The sequence below is a fragment of the Strix aluco genome, chromosome 13, assembly GCF_031877795.1.
Source record: "Strix aluco isolate bStrAlu1 chromosome 13, bStrAlu1.hap1, whole genome shotgun sequence".
Classification (NCBI taxonomy): domain Eukaryota; kingdom Metazoa; phylum Chordata; class Aves; order Strigiformes; family Strigidae; genus Strix; species Strix aluco.
This window is the reverse complement of record NC_133943.1, coordinates 21,522,671-21,542,482: the sequence shown is the minus strand read 5'-3', so window position 1 is coordinate 21,542,482 and position 19,812 is coordinate 21,522,671. Positions and strand designations below refer to the sequence as shown.

Sequence of the window (19,812 nt, the reverse complement as noted above, 5' to 3'; positions counted from 1 at the left end):
AAATGGGAAAGGTATGCTGTGCCACACTGTTCCAGTTAAACTTAGGCCCCAGTCCTTGAATGGTGACACGTTTATTTTTCCCTTGCTTCCCCAGGGGAAGTCAGGGGTTTTCAGGGTCTGTTTTGGGAATACCTTCTGCAGGAATTGAGCCTGGGTGTGGACACTTTGTTTCAGAATTGTTCTAAATTAATTTAATTCACTTTCAGCTTTTAATGTTGATGGAATAGACAGACTCCCCGTTCATGTGCCTCACCTGTCTGCACAAAGGCTCTGCTTAAACATGCACAATCACCCCCTTGCCTGGGCTTAGCTTCTGCCATGGCATAGCTCTATGGTGTCTTTGGTTCACTCTTCTGATGCCAGCTCTTCCCTGCTGCCCACCCCTGCAAGCAAGTGGTGGGAGATTCACAATTAATATGAACTCCCCAGCTCAAAGCTTGTTTTGTCAAGAAAAGGCATCTGTCTCTTGTGCCTGCCTTTGTAGGGCACCTGTATGGGGCCAGAGAGCCCAGTGCATTGGTCTTGCTGCCCTCTCCTCTGGACTCAGCACCATCCATCAGCAGTGATGTGAATACGGACATGGAGCCACAGAGATTTCTTGTGCTCTGGCTTGTGAGTGGGTTTTCCTTTTTCCTTTTCTTCAGCTCACATCTAGCAATCTAAACAAACCATTTAATGAGGAATACTAACCACCGCACCCTTTTTAGTCTGGTCATGAACTTGGTGCTCCAAGCAGCACTGCCATGGCAATGGCCTGCCTGCATAGGTCAGCACCCACGGCTCAGGGCTGCTCTGGGAACTCCTTCATGGTTGGGGGCTGCAAGGGCAGACCCTGAAGGAAGACCTCCACCCCTTCCAGTACTTCTGTATAAAAGCACCTCATGCTTTATAGCTCTCCATCATTCCTCTCAACACCCCTCTATGTGTGGTGATTAAGGGTTATTATCCCCATTTCACAGAGGTGAAGTAAGTTGCCAAAGGCCATGGAGTGCGTCACTGCCCAGTGCAGATTAGAGCACAGGAGAGGTGCACCCTGCTCCCAAGCCTGCATTTCATCCTCAAGACTGCTGCATTCCTTTAGGGGATCAGGCAATTGCTTCAACAGACTATGCTAGAACATGCTAATCCAGCAATTAACACTGGCAAGTCAATGACATGTGACATCTTTACATCAACAGGTTTATGGCTGCTGCCTAAATTGCTTCAGACTGACTTCTACCCGTCCATCCACTCACACACTCTTCTGCCTATCTAATGTCCCCCTTTCTCTGTATCTTGCCATTCCTCCCTTCTATACATCTATCTCCCCAGGCCCTCCTTCCCTGCCTCCTTCCCTCTCTCTCACTCTTATTTCTACTCAGCTTGCTCCCTAAAACCAAATTGAGTAGAGTTTCCTATTAAACTTCTGTGAATTTCCTATTAAAGCCTAGATCTTTGGTTTGGTCTGAGCAAAAAACTGGAACAGGCTAAACCTCTGCTCCGTGGGCTCAGGTGGGTCTGGAAGCAGGTACTTTCTCCTCTGTCTTCACATCAGAAAATCTTTTCCTAGTGATTTGTGCTCAAATGAGGTTCTACCTTATGTTTATCTGCAAGCATCTTCTGCTGAGGCTGGCACATCATTTTCTTCCTGTATTGTGCAATGGTCTTGTTCTTCAAACCACCCCACAGGCAAGAAATTGCACTAAGAATTGACAGAGCAGATGGATGTTTATCCACTCTCTGTTTTGGTGCTGGGAATGTTTGGAATTGGCAGGGCAGGGACTTTGTCTTCACAGTGTCATCCTCATGTCCTGTCCCTGCAAGCCTGATAGACACTGTCTACAGCCAAGCCCAGCCCAAGGAATCCTCTGAAGAGGACCATATACAGTCTGGCAGCAGCTCATGAATAAAAAACACCACTTTGCCCAAATCCTTTGCCCAAATGTTCCTCAGGTTAATTTTTGATGTTGTTCCAAATGTCACTTTCTTGGGGCACCCTTGGCAATTCCAGTCCCTCCTGCTAATTACACATCAGTCATGGCTGTTATTCACCAGACACTTTCATAACCTAGCCAAATCTTAGATGTTTTGCTTCCTCAGTCCTTGTCCATAAAGGAAGTCCTCAGTCTCTTAACCATTTGTTCCTGAAGGTCATCTAGATAAGAACATTGGTCTTCCAACTGCCACCTCAATTTCATCCTCGCCCTCTTTTTAAATTCCAAACATCTAGTACTAACATAAAGAACTACGTTAATAAAACAGTCTGAAGGTTACTGCTGCTAGCCTTGTATAGCAAAGAAAACCCAACGCCTCTGCCCCATCAACAGCAATGACACTCATTGTTGGCTTCACAGCTCCTTCTAGTGATGTTCAAGCAGTCAAGAAAATCTTTAGTAAACTCGATTTTGGTCCAGCATGGGAAGAAAATTCTGTCCTGAAAGTGTATTTCATTCCAAATATGTACCCCCTCAACAGACTCATCCCAAGATACATGCCCTAGAAGCCCTTGGTGAAAAATGAATTTAGATCCAAATGGTTCCTGTGATTTTGATGAAATTGTGCTTTTTTTTCCATAGAAAAACTGTCATAAAATTAAATGTTGATGGTAGCTCTGTACAAGTTAAATCCTCATGCATCATCCATGGTCAGCATGAGGACCGCTTCGGTGGACTCCATGAGGAGACTTGTAACGAGTCAAGAGACTGAGATGTAAAAAGAGTGCCACTGACTTAGAGGGCTGTGGAAGATCTGGCTCTCCTGTACGCTGTAGCTTCCCTCAGCTGCAGGAGAGAGTGGCAAGGCTGTAAAAATACCACTTGGCTAAGAGCAACCCATAGTGTAAATTACGATCGGCTGCTGCCAGATTCTGTTGGCTTTGTGATACGTGCCATAGAATCTGGCAAAACATGAGAATCATTAGGGTGTGATACGAGCTCTGAGTCACAATTCTGTGCTGCCCTGAGGATCTTTCTACCTTTCTTATATAATCCAATGTTTGTTTATTCTCATTGCTTTGGAGATAATACTGCAATACATAGGAACATCTACCCACAGGGAGTGCTGTTCCAGCAAGGTGAGTTCAATGGGTTACTGCACAACATGCGCTACTAAGGTAGTTCAGACCTAGTTCAGTGGGTTATGCTGTTGCGTGATGAACAAACATTTGGCATCCCTGGCTGGCTCACGCTGACATTCAAGTGAACCCCTATCCAGGCTCCTTTGGATCTTCCCACAGAAAAGATTATCCATGGAAATCCTCCCAGCATCCAAGTGTCTTGAAAGGCAGAGTGCTGAATGCAGGGAAGCTCTTCCATGGTGACTTTGCCTCCCATGAGGACCTGGGACTTATACCTGTGATGAGTAGAGGTGGTCACAGAACAAACAGAGATGAAAGAGGCAGAAAGTGTCACTTGGCAGCCCATGGAAGGACCCAGCTCAGATAGCTCCTGAAGAAGATAAACTTTAAGCACGGTCCATACCAGACTCAGTGAAGCTGCTCATAATCAGATCTCTGCCAGCAAATAAAACAATAGGCAGGATAAGAGTGGTCTTATGCTTCGCCTTTTCAGCTTCGTATTGCATGTCTCACCAACACCCTATTTCACCTATTCCATATCATCTCTTCATTCATCCTCCTCAACAGCTCTTACTTGCTGGGACACTTCTGCAGAAACCTTGTCTCAATGTTCCCTCTTTCATACTTCTTCCTGTGTGCCCCTCTTTTGAGGCTGTGAATAGTGCCCTTAGCATGAACACCACCACCAAAGATGACGGCATCCTCCAGTTCTGTACACTGCTCTCTAGAGGAGCTCTATAAATGTCCATGCATGCACTAGGACATGGATTCACCTCTACCTGCATCTGTTGTTCTCCTGCTTAGGACAGCATGACTGTTTTGGAGACAGCATGAAACAGCAAATGGGATAGTCCACCATGGTTACCTTTTGTAAATATAGCACGGTCCCTTTAAGCACAGCATAAAATTTCTTCCAACCTCTTCTTCCTCTGGGAGCTAAAAAAGGAAGAACATTTAATTATACATGCCTGCTTCTGCCAGTGCTGCTTGACCTTCACATTTCTGGCAAAACCAACCCTTCTCCTGACCCACCACAGGCATGCACTAATGCCCAGACCTCATACACCTCCAAGCTATTGCTTATGAATGGCTTGTCTGTAGAGACATGTGTTTGAGAGACATGGGATGGGATATGTAGCCTCCCAGCAGGAACACAAGCAGGTCAAAACCAGAGATGAGCTGGTATAGGGGTACCAGTGGACACATGCAGGAATTCTCTGCTCTTCCAAACCCAGGTTCATGTTCCTTGGACTAAATGCTTGAGGAGCAGAGGCATTCCTTGAGCTCCTCTGCTTCAGATGAGTTAGGCAGATATACCCTGGATAAAGCAGCTCTGTTCCACTGAGGAGGGAGCATTACCACCAGCCATCTTGATGGACTTGGGGACAGAGAGCTTGCTGGAAGCTGAAGAGGGTGGGCGGTGAGGGGAGCCATCTACATCACCACAAAACAGCTGATCCTCCAGGCATAGGCTATTAGGAAAGTGCTGGAAGCAAGGGAGGCCTTTGGTGGTAATCTCTACTCAAGACTTTTAATTGGCTGCAGTGACTGGGCCAATCATATCAATTAGCAAAAGGGGTTATCCAAAGTTTCTTTAATCTCTGCTCATTAACAGTTCCCAAATATATTCTCCATTACCTTTCCTGTAATCCCATATGCTGACAGCAGAGCTATGGCATCCTGTTGCCCAGCCAGCACATGACAGCTATTGCCAGCACGTGGCAGAATATGGACAGGAACAAAACTTTCAAGACCAGACTGTCCTCAAGGTCAGGACTGGGGTCAACAACTGCTGTGGAACCAGCCTCACCCCACTGCTCAGACTGTGTGATTCATGGTCATGCCCATGAACAGGATGGAAGATCAGATCTGTCTGTGTGGGACAGGCACTGTTAGGTTCCTTTGGCAGTGAGAAGGGAAGACTGAGGGCCTCTGAAAACATTCATGTCTACAAATGCCTCAAAACGCCCTCCTTTCCCTGTCCCCTGGCACTCATGGATCCAGGGATCTCTCTTGTGTTCCCTGGGATGCCATGAGGAAATGCCTTCAGCAGGAGAGCCAGGGAGAAGGCTAGGGCAAGGCTCTGGTACTGCCTGGGGCACATCTCCTGTCCCGTTAACACGTACTTCTCTTCCCATCCATGTCTGCATGGGTTTTACGCGTGAGGACACCGTGCTTGTAGGTGACTGCGTTCAGCGCTTGGGGGATGTCCAGGAAGGGGTTGCTGCTGTCAACAATCCTTGTCACTTTCTTCGCACTGGCTCCGAATTTGTCATCTACCAGCTCCGAGAGTGATTTCCTCAACTCGTCCTCATCACTTGGAAACAAAGTCAGAGAAGAGATTGAGTGAAGGACACATGGGTTGGGTCACAGTGTGTCCTATCTGCTTTGGTTTTAAAGAGAGTTAGTTATTACAAGACTGGTCAGAGAAAGAAAATGAAAGGAGATGGAGGGACTGTAACACACAGAGTGTGCCAATGGTGATGATCTGGACATAGCTGGGAGAAGTGTGGGTGGCAGGTAACTGTCCCAGTGGTCCCACTGTGAAGTTACTCAAACCAGGTAAGGGAATGAGTGCTTGTCTGAACACCAGAAAACTGCAGACACACCCTTGCTGAGGCATACAAGCATGGAGACTCTCCAATTCTGTGCCCTAAAATCAGAGCATAAGGTCTTTTGCTGAAGACCAGGAATCACTGGGATTTCTCAACCTCTGAGAGGCAACCCCTGGGGTCTCCTAGATATTGAAGGAGCTTCAGGAATGTCCTCTGCATCTCTGAGAAACAAAAGCTCTTCAGACATTAGGGAGATAGGCCACTTGATCAAAAAAACACAAACCCTGGAATCAGCTCCCCATTGGTGTCCTCAGGGCGGGCCAGCAGAGAGCAAGAAATGTTGGTCATTTCCATAAAACCTACTTCTCACAGATCTCCTGGTCCTGGACCCTGGACAGCAGGAGCTGAGCAGCTTAGGGAAGTGTCCACTGACTCCACTCCACTGACTCCAAGCCTACCTCTTCCTGTTTGGGGTAAAACCTACTCTTGACTAGAACTTGTATGGGAAGTAATATTTCCCAGCGTCCCTGGGACATTAAGGAAGGAGAGCAAACAGGGAATTTCTGCCCTGTGTGATACATGTCAGCGTCTAAATAGCATGAGTGGTCACCTTAGATTGCAGAGTAGATTGGGACCAAACCTGAGCTGAGGAGTGTCCCAGGGATGAATCCACTAGCTGTGATGTGAGCAGTGAAATACCACACTTCCCCACCTGCAGCAAGTAGGTTGCCAAAGCATCAGACACCTCTTGAAAGAGGATGATTTCTCAGCCCTCAGCACCCACAGGAGTCCTGGGGCTTAGGCAGAGCCCAGACACTACGGTTGCGTGGGGAGTTAGTGGGTCACAGTTCTCTGAGCTGCATCAGATGGACGCCCTCTGAACTCCGGCTTGCTGCTGGGATGATGGCGGTATACCTGCCTGTACGACTGAGCTTTGTGAGCAAGGGCACTTCATTCCCTGGGATGGACAAGGACAGAAGGCAGAGGCAAGCAGGGAGAAGAGGGTCTTGCCTGTGCACAGTTATGACTCAGCGCCACGTCTCTGAAAGAAAACCAGGTACCCCACGTCAGGGAGCATCTGTCCCCCAGCAGAGTTGAGGAGCCTCTCCTGACGCAGACTGTCCATCTGCAGCCAAGCAGGACACCCTGCAGCGAGGCAGGTCCCAGGCCGGTGTGGGGCAAACGAGGGGGTGCAAGGGTGGGTGGAGAAGGGCAGGAGGGGAACTAGATGCTGCCGACAGGACCTGCACCGCTGCAGGAGGATCCCGGGGGGCTGACCCCGCTCGGATGTTCCTGAGCCAGGGAGTGTTTGCTGGCGGGTGTTGTGTAACCACTGCCCACATCCAGTGAGCACTTCTGCTGGAGAGCATCTCCTCTTACATAAACTGTCCCACCGGCACCTTCTGCGGAGCTACAGAGCTCCCTCTCGCGACTGAGTCCACCCACCAACCCGGCCTCTGTTGCAGAGCTGGCATTGCGGCTTTCCTCTCACACAGATGCCACGCAAAATTATTTTTAAAGTGAAATCGATGCTACGTGACCCGCTAAGAGACCACTGCCCTGCCAGGGCCACCAGCTGGCTGTGTCCCTCCGAAGGAGACACCACCCACAGCGAGCACTGCTGCCATGGGGGCATGAGCTGGCGATGGAGGCTCGAGGAGAGGAGAGGAGAGGAGAGGAGAGGAGAGGAGAGGAGAGGAGAGGAGAGGAGAGGAGAGGAGAGGAGAGGAGAGGAGAGGAGAGGAGAGGAGAGGAGAGGAGAGGAGAGGAGAGGGGAGGGGAGGGGAGGGGAGGGGAGGGGAGGGGAGGGGAGGGGAGGGAAGGGGAGGGGAGGGGAGGGGAGGGGAGGGGAGGGGAGGGGAGGGGAGGGGAGGGGAGGGGAGGGGAGGAGAGGAGAGGGATATCCACCATGTTATCTTCAGGCCCCAGGTCTGTCATGGGCTTACCTAGGACAGCAGTGGGGAGGTGTTGGGGTGGGAGAGCACAGCACACCCCTCACTGAGGGTCCTGGCCTGTGCTCTGGGCAGGGGGCCCTGGGGCTCCTGGTGACCATCAGGATGAACAGGACCCAGCCAGTGTGTCCTGGCAGAAACAGAGGCCAAGAGCATTCTGGGCGGTGTAACAGTGGCACAGTGAGGAGACTAACAGAAATGATCACCCTCCTCTACTCCTCAGTCATTACATCATGTCTTGATATCAAACTATATTGGGCCCCCAGTACAGGAAAGAGCATTAACAAGGTGGAGAGAGTTCAGCAGAGGCCACCAAGATGCCTGAGGGCTGAAGCACTTGCAATGTGAGAAGTGACTAAGGGAACTGGACTTTTCAACATAGAGAAGAGATGGCTTTGGGGGACCTCATGGCAGCCTTCCAATATGTGCAAAGAGGTTATCAAGGGGACAAAGCCAGGCTCTTCACTATGGTGCATGGTAGGAGGACAAGAGACCTAAGTCAAAACAACAGCGGTTTCAAATGGATAAGAAAAAAGTTTCACTCTCAGAATAATTAAGCATTGGTTCATGGATCCAGAGGGGCTGTGGGTTCTCTATCCTTGGAGGTTTTCAGGATCAAATTGAACAAAGCCCTGAGCATCCTGGTCTGAATTCAGTGTTGACCATACTTTGAAGAGGAAGCTGGACAAGGTCCCTTCCTGCCTGAGTGATTCTTATACTATTTCCAGAAGAAACTACAGGGAAGAAATGAAAAGTCTCAGTGACCAGAATAACCCCAGATCTTGAGCTCCTTGTGCAAAGACATCTGAAGCACCTGGATAGGGACCAGCATTTTATAGATGCAATAGTAAGCAAAGAGGCAATTCTCTTCCTTTAGATCATGCCTGTGGACCCTGTGTCCACAGACCGCCACCAACCTCCCTGTCTGATTTTGTCTCTAAGCCATAAATAAACCCAGCTTGCCTACAGTAGGGACTTCAGTGCTTAAGGACTTTGCAGGAAATGTTCTGGGAGCTTCTGGGGCTAAAAACATGACTCAAGACTTGTCAGCTACTTTGAAAGACACATTATCTCTGAAATGCTTAACATATACTTACATGGCCCACTCCAGCTTCTCATTCTTGATGGAGTTATATAGTGTCTGAAACAAGAACATGGTATTAGCTGTGTCTCTCATGGAAGACATGTCTGGGTTGTGGAGACCATCTCTTCCACACCCTGTCTGTGTTCCTGGAGAGATACCTTCCTTGCTGAACTGTCCCAGAGAAGTATTCACCAGTGAGTAGGACAACTGATGTCCCGCTAGACCCGTTTTTGTCCATGCACCATGCTAGGTATTGGACTGGACATGTCAGCAGCAGAGGATTCTGGCAGCCAGCCTTGCTCAGGAGCCTGTATATGGCATTTTTGACTAGTTCTGGGTGCTGTGCCTAGTCCTGAGTAAATCCTGGCCTACACAAAGGTGGTAGAAGACTCTGGGGTATGCCAAGAGACACCTCCAGTGTCTCGACTAGGGGAAAGGGACAGTGGAGGCTTGAACTCTGCCCTGAGAAGCAGAGGGGGAAGAATGACCTTGGGGATCAGCTTTTTCAGTTCCTCCTGTGCAAAATTCCAGTGGCTTCCCTGGGGCAATGGGAAAGCCGGAATGGACTAGGAAAGCAGAATGTGGAGGTGGCCCCGACCATACTGAGGGGTGAGGCAGGGTGATGTCTGCTGAGGCAGGGGTGCTGTCTAAAGCACAGTGTGACACCCCTGATGTGGCACTGGGCATTTCAACCTCCCTCCATATAGCAAAATCCAGGTCAGGTTGCTGGACCTGCAGCAGGTGCAGGAAACAGTGGTGGTGTTAAACCACATGGAAGGAGGAAATACTCACTCTGAGGTGTTTAACTCGTATCCCATGGTACTGAACTAGTTGTGCTGGAGCACTACGTCTAATTACATGGAAGCAAAGGCAGAGAAAAGAATCAGTGCCATATAGTCATTTGGGGGTGGGGGAGGGTACCTTGTTCTGTGCATTGTCTGGTGCATCACAGAGCTACTGTGGGGGAGAGGAACCCCTGCTATGCTCTGAGGGCAGATATGCCACAAATCTGCATAAAACACCAGCAGGGAACAGACCTCTGGTGGCTCACTGCGAGTTAGCAGAATCTATCCATGTGGGTTACAATTCTGCTAATGAAACAATTGTGCATTGGAAAATGCTGAGCCAAGGACTTAGAGTGTCCCAGCAGGACTGGGTGGCACTACAGTAAGAGTGACAGTATCCCACGGTCTATATCCCGTTACCTTCAGCAAATCCTTTGCAAAGTCCTTTCCATCGTTCAGCCCATCCAGGTTTGCTATGAACTGTTGACAGGACATCTTTTTGCCAATATTCTGTAAGGCAAAGAAGCAGCTCATTAAACTTCCGGAGAGTTTTGACTTTAATCAGAGTGTCTTTTAAAGAACAATTTCATATGTAGTGGTGAAGCCTGGGTTTGCCCCAAGATTTTCTATTGGTCTCTTTTCTTTATTTGTTCATGCCAGCACCCAAATGTTTCAAATGACGTCTTTTTTAATGGTGGAGATAAAACACCTGAAAATAACTTCTCCAGCCCTTTCTCCAAACTTTCTAAGTGATCTCCCCTCTGGTCTCCAGGTTGATCCTGGTACTGGGTCTGTGTCTCAAAACTCAAGACAAGCACTCAGGCTGCCTTGAAATTTCAACGCCTGGATGGGTCTCCAACCAAGCCTGCTGTGTGTGAAATTGTGTGAGCATGCAGTGTCAGCATCTGAAGACAGCCAGCATTGGGCAATGACTCATCCTTCACAGAAACTGTTATTTTTGATTGCCATTATGAAAAGAGATGATCCAGCTACTAGTACTGCGTGAACTTGAGTGCTGTGGCACGTGACGGCAATACACACACACCGGGAGAACCTCGCACCCTGGAGCACAGTCATCACCAACTGCCAAGAATATTTGGTGTTGATGCTTCCAGGTCATCTGGCATCCCTGATATCAGCCTGTGGCATCTGTCTTCCCAAACCTTTTACCCCTCACCATAGCCAGCTGAGTCACTTTCTCAGCCTGCAAGGGTCGGGGGGCTGGAGACAGGCAGCCTTTTTCCAAGCCTCCCCCTGCAATCCTACATCTCCAAAGGACTGGGGCAAAGGTGTGGAGGAGTTAGTGGGAATTGTAGCGTTCACAAAAGGAAGTCTGATACCACAAAGGAAAGACGGGTGTCCCCAGTGCCATGTCATATTGCAGCCGTCACACCCTGGAGTGAAGTCCCCAAGGACAGACCCCATGGTGACATCGCATGGAGTGGACAATGGAGTCAGTGAGAGGAGAGCATGATCTGCCAACAGCGGCCCTAAGGATCCCAACAGCATCCTGACACTGGGTGGGCTTTGCATCAAGGTATTGACAGGGAGGACCTGGGAGGATGGCCAAGAACAGCAGAGCCAGGACCCTGCTTAGGGACTCAGTGAGGCAGAAGAAGGGCCTCACTTGGTCACTGGGAGGGGATGAAGCTGCAGCAGATGATATAGGAGGTGCCCTGCAAGGCAAGAGGTGTTCTCTGTGCAGGAAAATAACCTCTTGAAAGAGACTGACAGCAGAAACCCCAGCCCACAAACATGCACAATAGATAACCTGGAGGCTTCTCCCCACGTGAAAGCATCAGCAAAGAGTGAGGCCTTGGGATTAGCCCACAGTGGCCCTCCCACACCTGTCATCCGTGTGTGCAGACATACTCTTCGGCTACACAGGGAGCCGGTGCTGCCTTTGAGCAGCTCTGTCTGATACTCTTAATTATGCCTCCTGTCAGTGCCAGCTCCAGATGAGCTGGCACCCTTGAGAGATCAAGAAAAAGAGGAATAAAGCACTGTTACAAATCTGCAGTGCCTGGGGACACAGCGCGGCACAACACCAGGCTCCACCATGTTTGCCTTCTCACGGGGAGCCCCAGGGCTGATGCCCATAACTGCACTCCATGGCTAGAGGCTACTGCCAGCTTGTGCCCAGTGAGTACACCTGCTGCAGAAGAGCTGCAGGGAAACCTGCAGACATGCTAGGTTTTTTTGGCAGAGGGAAGATAGATTTGTGTACTTGCTGGATGATAAATTACATTAAAAAAAAAAAAAATCCAGCAGTACAATGGCATGTAACAAACCTCCACAAGGGAGGGAGTTTGGAGGTGAGGTAGCTATGTTACCTGAGACCTTGAGGCACCAAATTACTCTGCAGAGAGGTGACTTTCTACCCCTGCCTTGAGTCAGGAAAGCAGAGTGCACAGCACAGGTCTTTCTGCCTGCAGAGATCTTGATGCAGTGACCCAGCAATGAATGCAGAGACCAACACGTTCTAGGGAGTGAGTGCATACAGTGAGATGAAGTGGCACAGGCTACCAGCCTTGAAGGCCCTTCTCTGGGTTTCTCACATATTGCATCCAGAACATATATTAATCCCAGGGGATGGCTTCTTTTTTATTCTGTGATCTGTCTCTTTCTCTTGCGCAAGATCTCTGAGCTCAAACAGAGACAGCAGCCACACTGTGGAAAAGCAGCTAATTGCAGAGAAATCGAGAAGGATGAAAACATACGCTTTCTCTGACAACCAGAAGAGGTGATGAGAAAGCTCCAGCAAGGATGCAAATACTGTGAATCAGCTTGTTGGACAAGGTTGTAGAAGCACTGCAGAGTCAGGAGCAGGATTCAGGCTGGCTGTCAGCAGGACCGAGCACAGGATGCTGGGGTGGCTCAGATGCGATACAACTTCAACTCAACAATAGCTTAACACTTCAGTTTGCTGCTTTGAGAAATAGGATGGAGCCAGCCACTCAAATACAAAGCCCTGCAAGTGCCTCCAAATCAACATGAGCTGAATAGAGAAAACAAAAACCACTTCAAGACACAGACTTTGCAGCTTCACTTGATCAACACTTGCAAAGAAACAGTTCTGTGATCACAAGTGCCTCATTATCAACAGCACCAGCACCAGGGACTTTTGCACACTGCAACAGTATTTATCAAGCACAGGGAATCCCAGGAACAACTCTGGAAACGGCCACTATGAAGGCAGAGTGGGGTGCCTTCTTACGCAGTAGGCCATCTTGCTGATTCAGCAAGATCATCACATGTGGACATAATCTTCAGGGGAATGTATCTGCACACCTCAAAGCTCAGCGTTCAGATGTTCTATGTCCCTTGCTGAACTGGGACCTCTGGGTAGGGAGATGCGTCTTCATTTCTGGCCAGTCACACACATGGGGGCATTTTGCTTTTTTTGTGGTGCATTAGCCACTTACCAGCAATAGAACAAGCCAGCAAGGCGGCTTCACAGCCACACGTAGCTAGTATTCCTGATATGTCCCCCTGGCAGAAAAGAACTTCATCCCATCTTTGCTTGCTCCAGGCCATGCAGCAAAGCATGAGAAATCACTGTCAGACAATCAGCTAGCACCATGGAGTGCTTGGATGGAGAGCAAGTGAGCGAACAGTGATATAAGGGATAACAGATGAGAAGGGATGGGTAGTTAGATGAAGGGGTACGGACAGTATGGGAATGGAGGGACAGAGGTGGATGGGTGCAGACAGCAGACATGCAGAGACAAGGTGCACAACGGTGGTTAGAGTGCGTAAGAATAAATTAGGAAGGATGAGATTGATCTGATGGTGGGTAGACAGGGTTGATCCTGTCATCCTGTTGTTTCAACCCAGTAACTCCCCTGTTTACAGTTGGGTTCTTGCTTCCTCTGGGCTTCAGCCATCTGCTGCTGAGCTGACTCACCCAAGATGATCACATAACATCTCCTGAAGTGTCCAGGATGGCTCTACCCACCTCCAGAAGACTCTGGGCTGTAGCCTGGCATTCCTTGGCTGTTGCCAAGTCCCAGTATTAGGAGGCTGAGCAGGTGAGTATGGAGCTGAGTATTTGGAGCTGAGTATTTGACCTCTCCCAAATACGCATCTTCAGGGGAAAAAACCCCAAACAACTACATTTATACTTCAGCATGGAGTGAGAGTCATTGGTCTGATTGGACCAAGGGATCTGGTAGTGGATGTGTTCTAGGCTGCAGCAACAAAATCACCCCGCTGCAGGGAACAAACCTGCAAACTTTGGGTACCAATGACCCCTGGGTCATGCAAAGCTGCTGTGAGCAGACTGGGGTCACTCTGCAAGTGACGCCAGCAGCTGCTCATATCTCAGAGCTCTGCAGCTCTCCCAGCGCTACTAACACAGCAGTATTGCTAACAACAAACCATAAGCTTGGCGTAAGGAGAATGTCACAGGGTTTGTAAGGTTAATAGCAATGGACATGTGGAGTTAGGAGCTGCCAGGGATCCCATTTGTTCAGTGGCCATGAGAGCTGCTGGCCTGCTTTCTGAACAAACACTAAAGCCTGTCACATTACAGTGTGACTCTAGAAGCTGGGCTTTGCTAAAGTACAAAATGCAACCATGAATGCTGGTCATGCCTAGGTGTTGCTTTGTCTCTGTCCTTCCATGGCCAGCAGTTCTGCACAAGTAGGGATAACATTGATGGTTGAAAAGGAGACATCCCAAAGCTTTGTCTCCAAGGGTCAGTGACAGAGCAGAGGAGTACTTATTTTGTCATAAGATCTCCTGAAGCTCAAACAGCACCAGCAGAGCAAGGTAGAGAGTTCCAACAACCTGGATTACACTACAAGGCTTGTCATGTTTGTTGGTGACTGATGGCTTTTAAATACCAACTCCAGGTGATTCTATGAAAATGGAGTGTCTCATTTTAAAGACAGTAAGTTTTCTGGACAGTTTGGAAACAGGTTCTGAGTGACCTGGTAGAAAATCAACAGTACTAAGGCAAAACTCCAGTGTGGCCAGGTGCAAATCTTGTGTTTTAAAGCCAGTCTCATTACTTTTTAAATCTGGACTCAGTATATGTGATGGTCAGTGCTGGAATGGTGAACTGGCCCATTCTAGAGACACTGCTGTCGGGAACTGCCCCTTTACAGAGAGATATCAATCACCCTTTCCTAACCAAAGGAATTTCCCACTCCATGGCAATGCACAGTAAACCACTGAAACACACACACACAATTTTAAAAAAGGAAATAAAATAAAAAGTGATATGCAATATCATGACAGCATCTTTAACAAAAAGTTGTGAGAGACCAAGTCACAGTCTCAGGTACAGTTTATGGAGGTTTCTTTACACAAGGAGAATTTTATGTGATGCATGTCAGCTGCTAATGGGTTGCTAAGTAGTGAAGGACACTGCACAACCATTTAGGAATCCAGACAAACAAAAATCCTTATTTTTTTAACACAGAAAAAACAAGTCAAATGCCAGCACTTTAAAGCAAAACACTATAATGACTGCACTTACCACCTGGTAAAGGGTTAAAGAGCAGAAAGAGAGGTTCCAGGAGCAGAAGGAAGAAAAAAAAAAGGAGGAGAAGGAGAAGAAGAAATTAATGTTACACATGCAGAAAAATAAAGAGAAGATTTTTCAAAAAAAAGCTCAGGCATTTCTACACCTGGTCAAAAGAAAACTATTTTTCCTTTGCCTAGATAGCATGAGATCATTTCTTCTTAGTCAGCTTGCCAATGAAAAACACAAATGGTAAGGTTTTGGAGGTTTAGGGTTTTTTTTGCCTTTTCAATAATTTCTATCTTCCCAGAGACATGTTTGAGATTTATATTTTAATTTTAAAAGCTAGAGAAAATAAGATTATTTTGGAGTGAAGTTGCATAGTTTGCCTTCTGCCACAATGCTGCTTTTGCTGTTACAGGAAATGCTTTGATGAAAATGTCTTTGGCTCTGATAATTTTGGCCAAAGGATGAATGCTTTGTGAGACCCTCCCAGAAGCTGGACCCACCGCTATCCCAGCATGTGCAGAGACACTTTGCCTGAACAAATTACCGGCAGCCACGTGGGTGGGAATGGATGCAGTGGCTGCCTGTTCCCCAAAGGATGAGGCCACGGCAGCTGTAGCCAGCTTGGTGCAGGCCACAGTGCACATCTGGAGAAAATGATCTTGCAGAGACCAGTAATTCCCTTCACTGACTGCTGTGTTCAAACCTTTCCACTGGCATGAAGACATCTGTGCTGTAATGATGGGAAGGATCTCCCAGGTGCACTGTCAGGATGGCACTGGTGAAGCTGGTGGCCTTTGCATCTTTGCCATCATAGGTGAAGAGCACTCACGTAGCATTGTCTTCCCACCCTCACAAAAAAAGGCTCCTCTCGAAGGTTATTATAAACCAGTATGCAAAAAAAAGAGCTAGGCTATGGCCTACTGTACCCTCATTAACAGGCTAATGAAGAGAAAATCAGGGCAAGCTTCTGCAGATGCACAACAAGCTGTTACCAGCTGGAAGGAGAAGAGGACTTGGACAATACAGCTTGGAAATCATGGGCTTGTGGGGCAGAAAAAGGATGTGTGGGTTTCACATGCACAGGCTGCTACTACAAGGCATCTCCTCATACCCCCTCCATCTTCACACAAGTTCTGGGGTGTCTGTGATTCCTGGTCTGAGCTCTCAGAGGAACTACGAAAGAAGGTACTTCAGTGACCTGAGACTTGAGGAGACCCTCTACCCTGGAAAGGGAGCACAGCCCCCTGAGGCTCACAGCCATGCTCTACACCTGCACATAAGGCTGGTGAGCAGAGGGGAGATCTGGGTCAACAGTGCCTACAGCCTTCCACAGCACTGAACAGGGCACAGAGTCCATGCATGCTCCCAGATGTATGCTACGGCAGGGGTCTTCAAGGGTACACAATGTCCCAGTGCTGGCCCCTTTGCCCAGTCCCATCTCCCCTCTGAAGTTCTTTTTCCTTCCACTCTGTTCTGCTCTCTACAGTCTGGCTGACCTTTTAAGAACAAATCCAACCTATGCTGCCTGAAAGAGTCTCTAAAAGGTGGTGAGAGATCTTCTTACAGCCTCTGCTGTTTTCCAGTCACACCTTTGGGCACTGGGCTCTGCTCACCCTGCTCTTTGTCCAGAGGCCTCTCTGATATGCAACTCTCCGCTGGGTGTCTGTTACATCATGGGGAAAAGGAACAGCTGGGACTTACTTCATATTTGGGGAAGGAAAGATCAAATCTGCACCTGTATGAAACCACTGACTCCCTTGGAGCAGTTTTGGGGATGAGGGGAGCCTCAGGTGTCTGCACCACAAGAAATCACAGCACAACTGGTGCTGCTGCTTGCCAGTCACACAGAGACTGGTGATGAAGACCTCTCCGTGAGAGCTCCTGGGACAGGGCTGACACATATTGGGAAGAAAGCTGCATTGCCTGTGCCTGTATAAGATGACTGATGCCAACAGGGAATATGCCTTTGGGTTGAGTGTGACACTAAGAAGACTGTCCCCAGGTCTGGGCCTGGCACCCAAAATTCCCCCTGGAGCTGGTCAGAGCACTCTCTGCCAACCTATCTCAATTCTCTAGCAACACATCCTGTATAAGGTGACAGATCTTTATAACGGGAAGGAAAAAAGAAAGGATGCATCTCCAAGTACTACTTACATGGCCGTGAAGGTCTGTGTTTAGCAGCATCAGGGCACAGGTGAGTGTATGAATCCCATCTGAAACACACAACAGTCAGACAGATACGATTACTCCCCTTCTCACGCAGTTTCAGTGTTTGCTGTCTTGGCAGCCCACCCATTGCAAAACCAAGGCTAGTTGCTAAGTCTGAGGACCTTAAAGAATACCTGTTTCCTTCAACTGCATAAGATACTTTAAAAAAAACAAGATACCCTCTCTTTCCTCAAACTTTACCTTTTCCTGAAACGATCACCAGGGAATTGGCTTTAAAGTAGTTTTGTCAATGGCTTTCTAAAGACCAGAATTTCCCCTGAGTCTTCCTCTATATCCACTTTATGCTGATGCCATCGTAGAATGGGGCAGAGACCCTGGCAAACAGAGCTAGTTTGCTCCCGGTTGATCTCAGTCACCTCAGGAGTTTGTCCTGAGGTCTTTAGCCATCACTCCCAGCCAGTCTGTAAGCTCTTGAGCTCTTCAACAAACACTATTACTACAAATGAGTACAGAATTTTTGGCTCTCTGACTTAATAAAACTCACATGAAGTTTTCCTTATACCTGAGACAGCACAGCACCGTCTTCGGTACCAGGTAGCCTGGTGGCTTGCTGTTATTTCAAAACAATGCCGTGTCCTGAAGCTGTTCAAGGTCAGGAGACTAGTCTCCACACATCACCTCACGACAGCGAGATGCAAATGCACTCTGGTACAGCAACTGGTCCTTGCAAGGACTTCACAAAAGGGCTAGAGAGCACCAGGGAGGAGACAGGGGCAGAAACACTACAGCCTTGGTCTTTGGCCCTGCTCTTGGCATGACTTGGTGTGCTCACACAGATGGGCTGCTCCACAGACCAAGCCAGACATGACATGATGCTCCTGGCTTACTTCCCTCATGCATGCTGCTTTGTGAATTGGTGCCCTAGGGTCAGGCTGTGACTTACCCCCAGGCCTGGCTGGGGAAGTGGCACTGATCTCTTCTTGTGCAGTCACACAGAGACAGCTGTGGCCTGTCCCTGTCCTGGTTAGCCACTAAACAAAGGCATCATTTGTGTGGAATAGTGACAAGCCCTGAGCACCCCATGCTCAAAGCCAAGCTCTAAACACTACCAGCTAAAGGCAACCAAACACATGCGCCCAGGATGCACATGACCTTCTCCCTTTCCTGGAAGAACCATGGTCTGAAGAAAGTGTTTCTCATGGGAACATCATGCATTTCTTTATGAGAGTTGACAGTCCTGAGGACACAGTGTGATGGACATCCTCTTCCAAGAGAGAATCACTTCCTAAGATGCTTCCTTCACTTTCACAAGAATCAGCTCTGGGCTTAGGACAATGTGCCTTCCCAGTGTGTATTTTTGAGTCTCTGTGGGAGGCTTTACTGTATCACTTTGGTCAGGTAAATCATGTCCCACATGGCCCCAAGGTGGAGCTGGTGTCCCAAAACCTACTACTCTCTCATTGTTGCTTGACTCAGTTGCATTCACTTTTTCTCTCAGCTCACATAGAGTCACAACACAACCATCTAGTTCTTCCATATCTGGGATTCATTAGTACAGTAAAGCACTAATAATGTGTCCAAGGTACCACTCCCTGAGAGAAAAACCAGCCAAGCAACTCAGTGGTCAGCAAGTCTGAGCTTCTGCCACCCTTGTTTGCAGCAGCCCATCATGCAAGGCTGAAGTGACCCTCGGTGTTGCATCAGCGGAGGAGTTATTGAATCAGCATGTAGCAATGCCCTGAAATGTCTTAGAGGGCTGTAAGACCTTCTCAGCCACCTGATCATCTCCAGACAGAACTGCCTTGACTCTATCATGCCTCTATGCCAATAGACCATCACAGCCAGAGGTGTTTGTTTAGAAATCTAGATAATACACAGTGGCTCAAATTTCACCGTGGTGGAACATCCTTTGCAAGCTTAGGCTGGATGCAACAAGGAGGAACTGCTTCCTGAAGAAAGAGCTTGCAGCTTTCTCAAATTACCATGCATCTAGCGCAGGCTTTTGCAGTATCTACAAAAGATGTGACCTGAAGGAGCCACTTTGCTTCCCTCCATTGAATCTGCTTCAAGTAGTACTTGGATTACAGTTGCATTTTTCAAGCCCCATTCAATTCCAGTACTGAGCACAGCTCTGTCCTGCTTGGGACTCATTCAGTTTACATTTGGTCTGCAGAAAGCGGTCCTGCCCAGCCTTGTGAAATGTGCTGTCACCATCACAGGCAATGCTGAGGCCCTAAATGTAATGAATAGGTCATAACAGCAGCAGTAATGTGTTTCAGATCCAGTTTTCCTCATTCTTAACAGTTTTGTACTGTTTGGGAGTGTAACATTTTCAAAACAGGTCCTACCAGTAGCAGTGACATCTCCACTGAGGACCATGCAGTTATGGAAGAGTTTAACCTTCTGGCTTCATTTGTGTTTGCATTAGCAGGCTCCTTCTCGCAGAGTGGTCAGAACTGGGATCTAATTTCTGTTCTGAACAGCTGCCGTAGCATAGCTCCATCTGCAGCTTTGCAAGTCACCACACGGCAAAGCTTGTGCTTTGTTTGACTAGTCATGGCCCTCCAAACACCCTCATGCTGAAAAGTGTGGGATGGAGTCAGAGGTCTGACCCCTCTGTGCTCCAGCTCAGCTTCTGCTCAAGCTGGTGTGTGCATGCATCCACCCCCACAGTGGGTGTTAGACACCTGAGGACCAGAAGGGGAAAAAGGGTCCCAAGACCGTTGTCTATAG

At 48.3% G+C, this 19,812-nt stretch overlaps 1 protein-coding gene across 8 annotated transcripts in view; it reads right to left on the bottom strand.

Annotated features, from left to right (window-relative positions):
* PSD2 (pleckstrin and Sec7 domain containing 2) overlaps window positions 1–19,812 on the bottom strand; it is an 87,380-nt gene that overhangs the window by 8,806 nt on the left and 58,762 nt on the right. For 7 of the 8 annotated variants that reach the window (XM_074838712.1, XM_074838709.1, XM_074838711.1 and 4 more), the window contains 5 exons: window positions 17,063–17,123; window positions 9,852–9,942; window positions 8,660–8,703; window positions 5,182–5,372; window positions 3,921–3,991 (listed from right to left, as the gene is read on the bottom strand). In XM_074838712.1, coding sequence (XP_074694813.1) covers window positions 3,921–3,991; window positions 5,182–5,372; window positions 8,660–8,703; window positions 9,852–9,942; window positions 17,063–17,123 — 458 coding nt within the window. The remainder of the gene's footprint in view (window positions 1–3,920; window positions 3,992–5,181; window positions 5,373–8,659; window positions 8,704–9,851; window positions 9,943–17,062; window positions 17,124–19,812) is intronic. The other variant, XM_074838714.1, reaches the window with a different exon arrangement.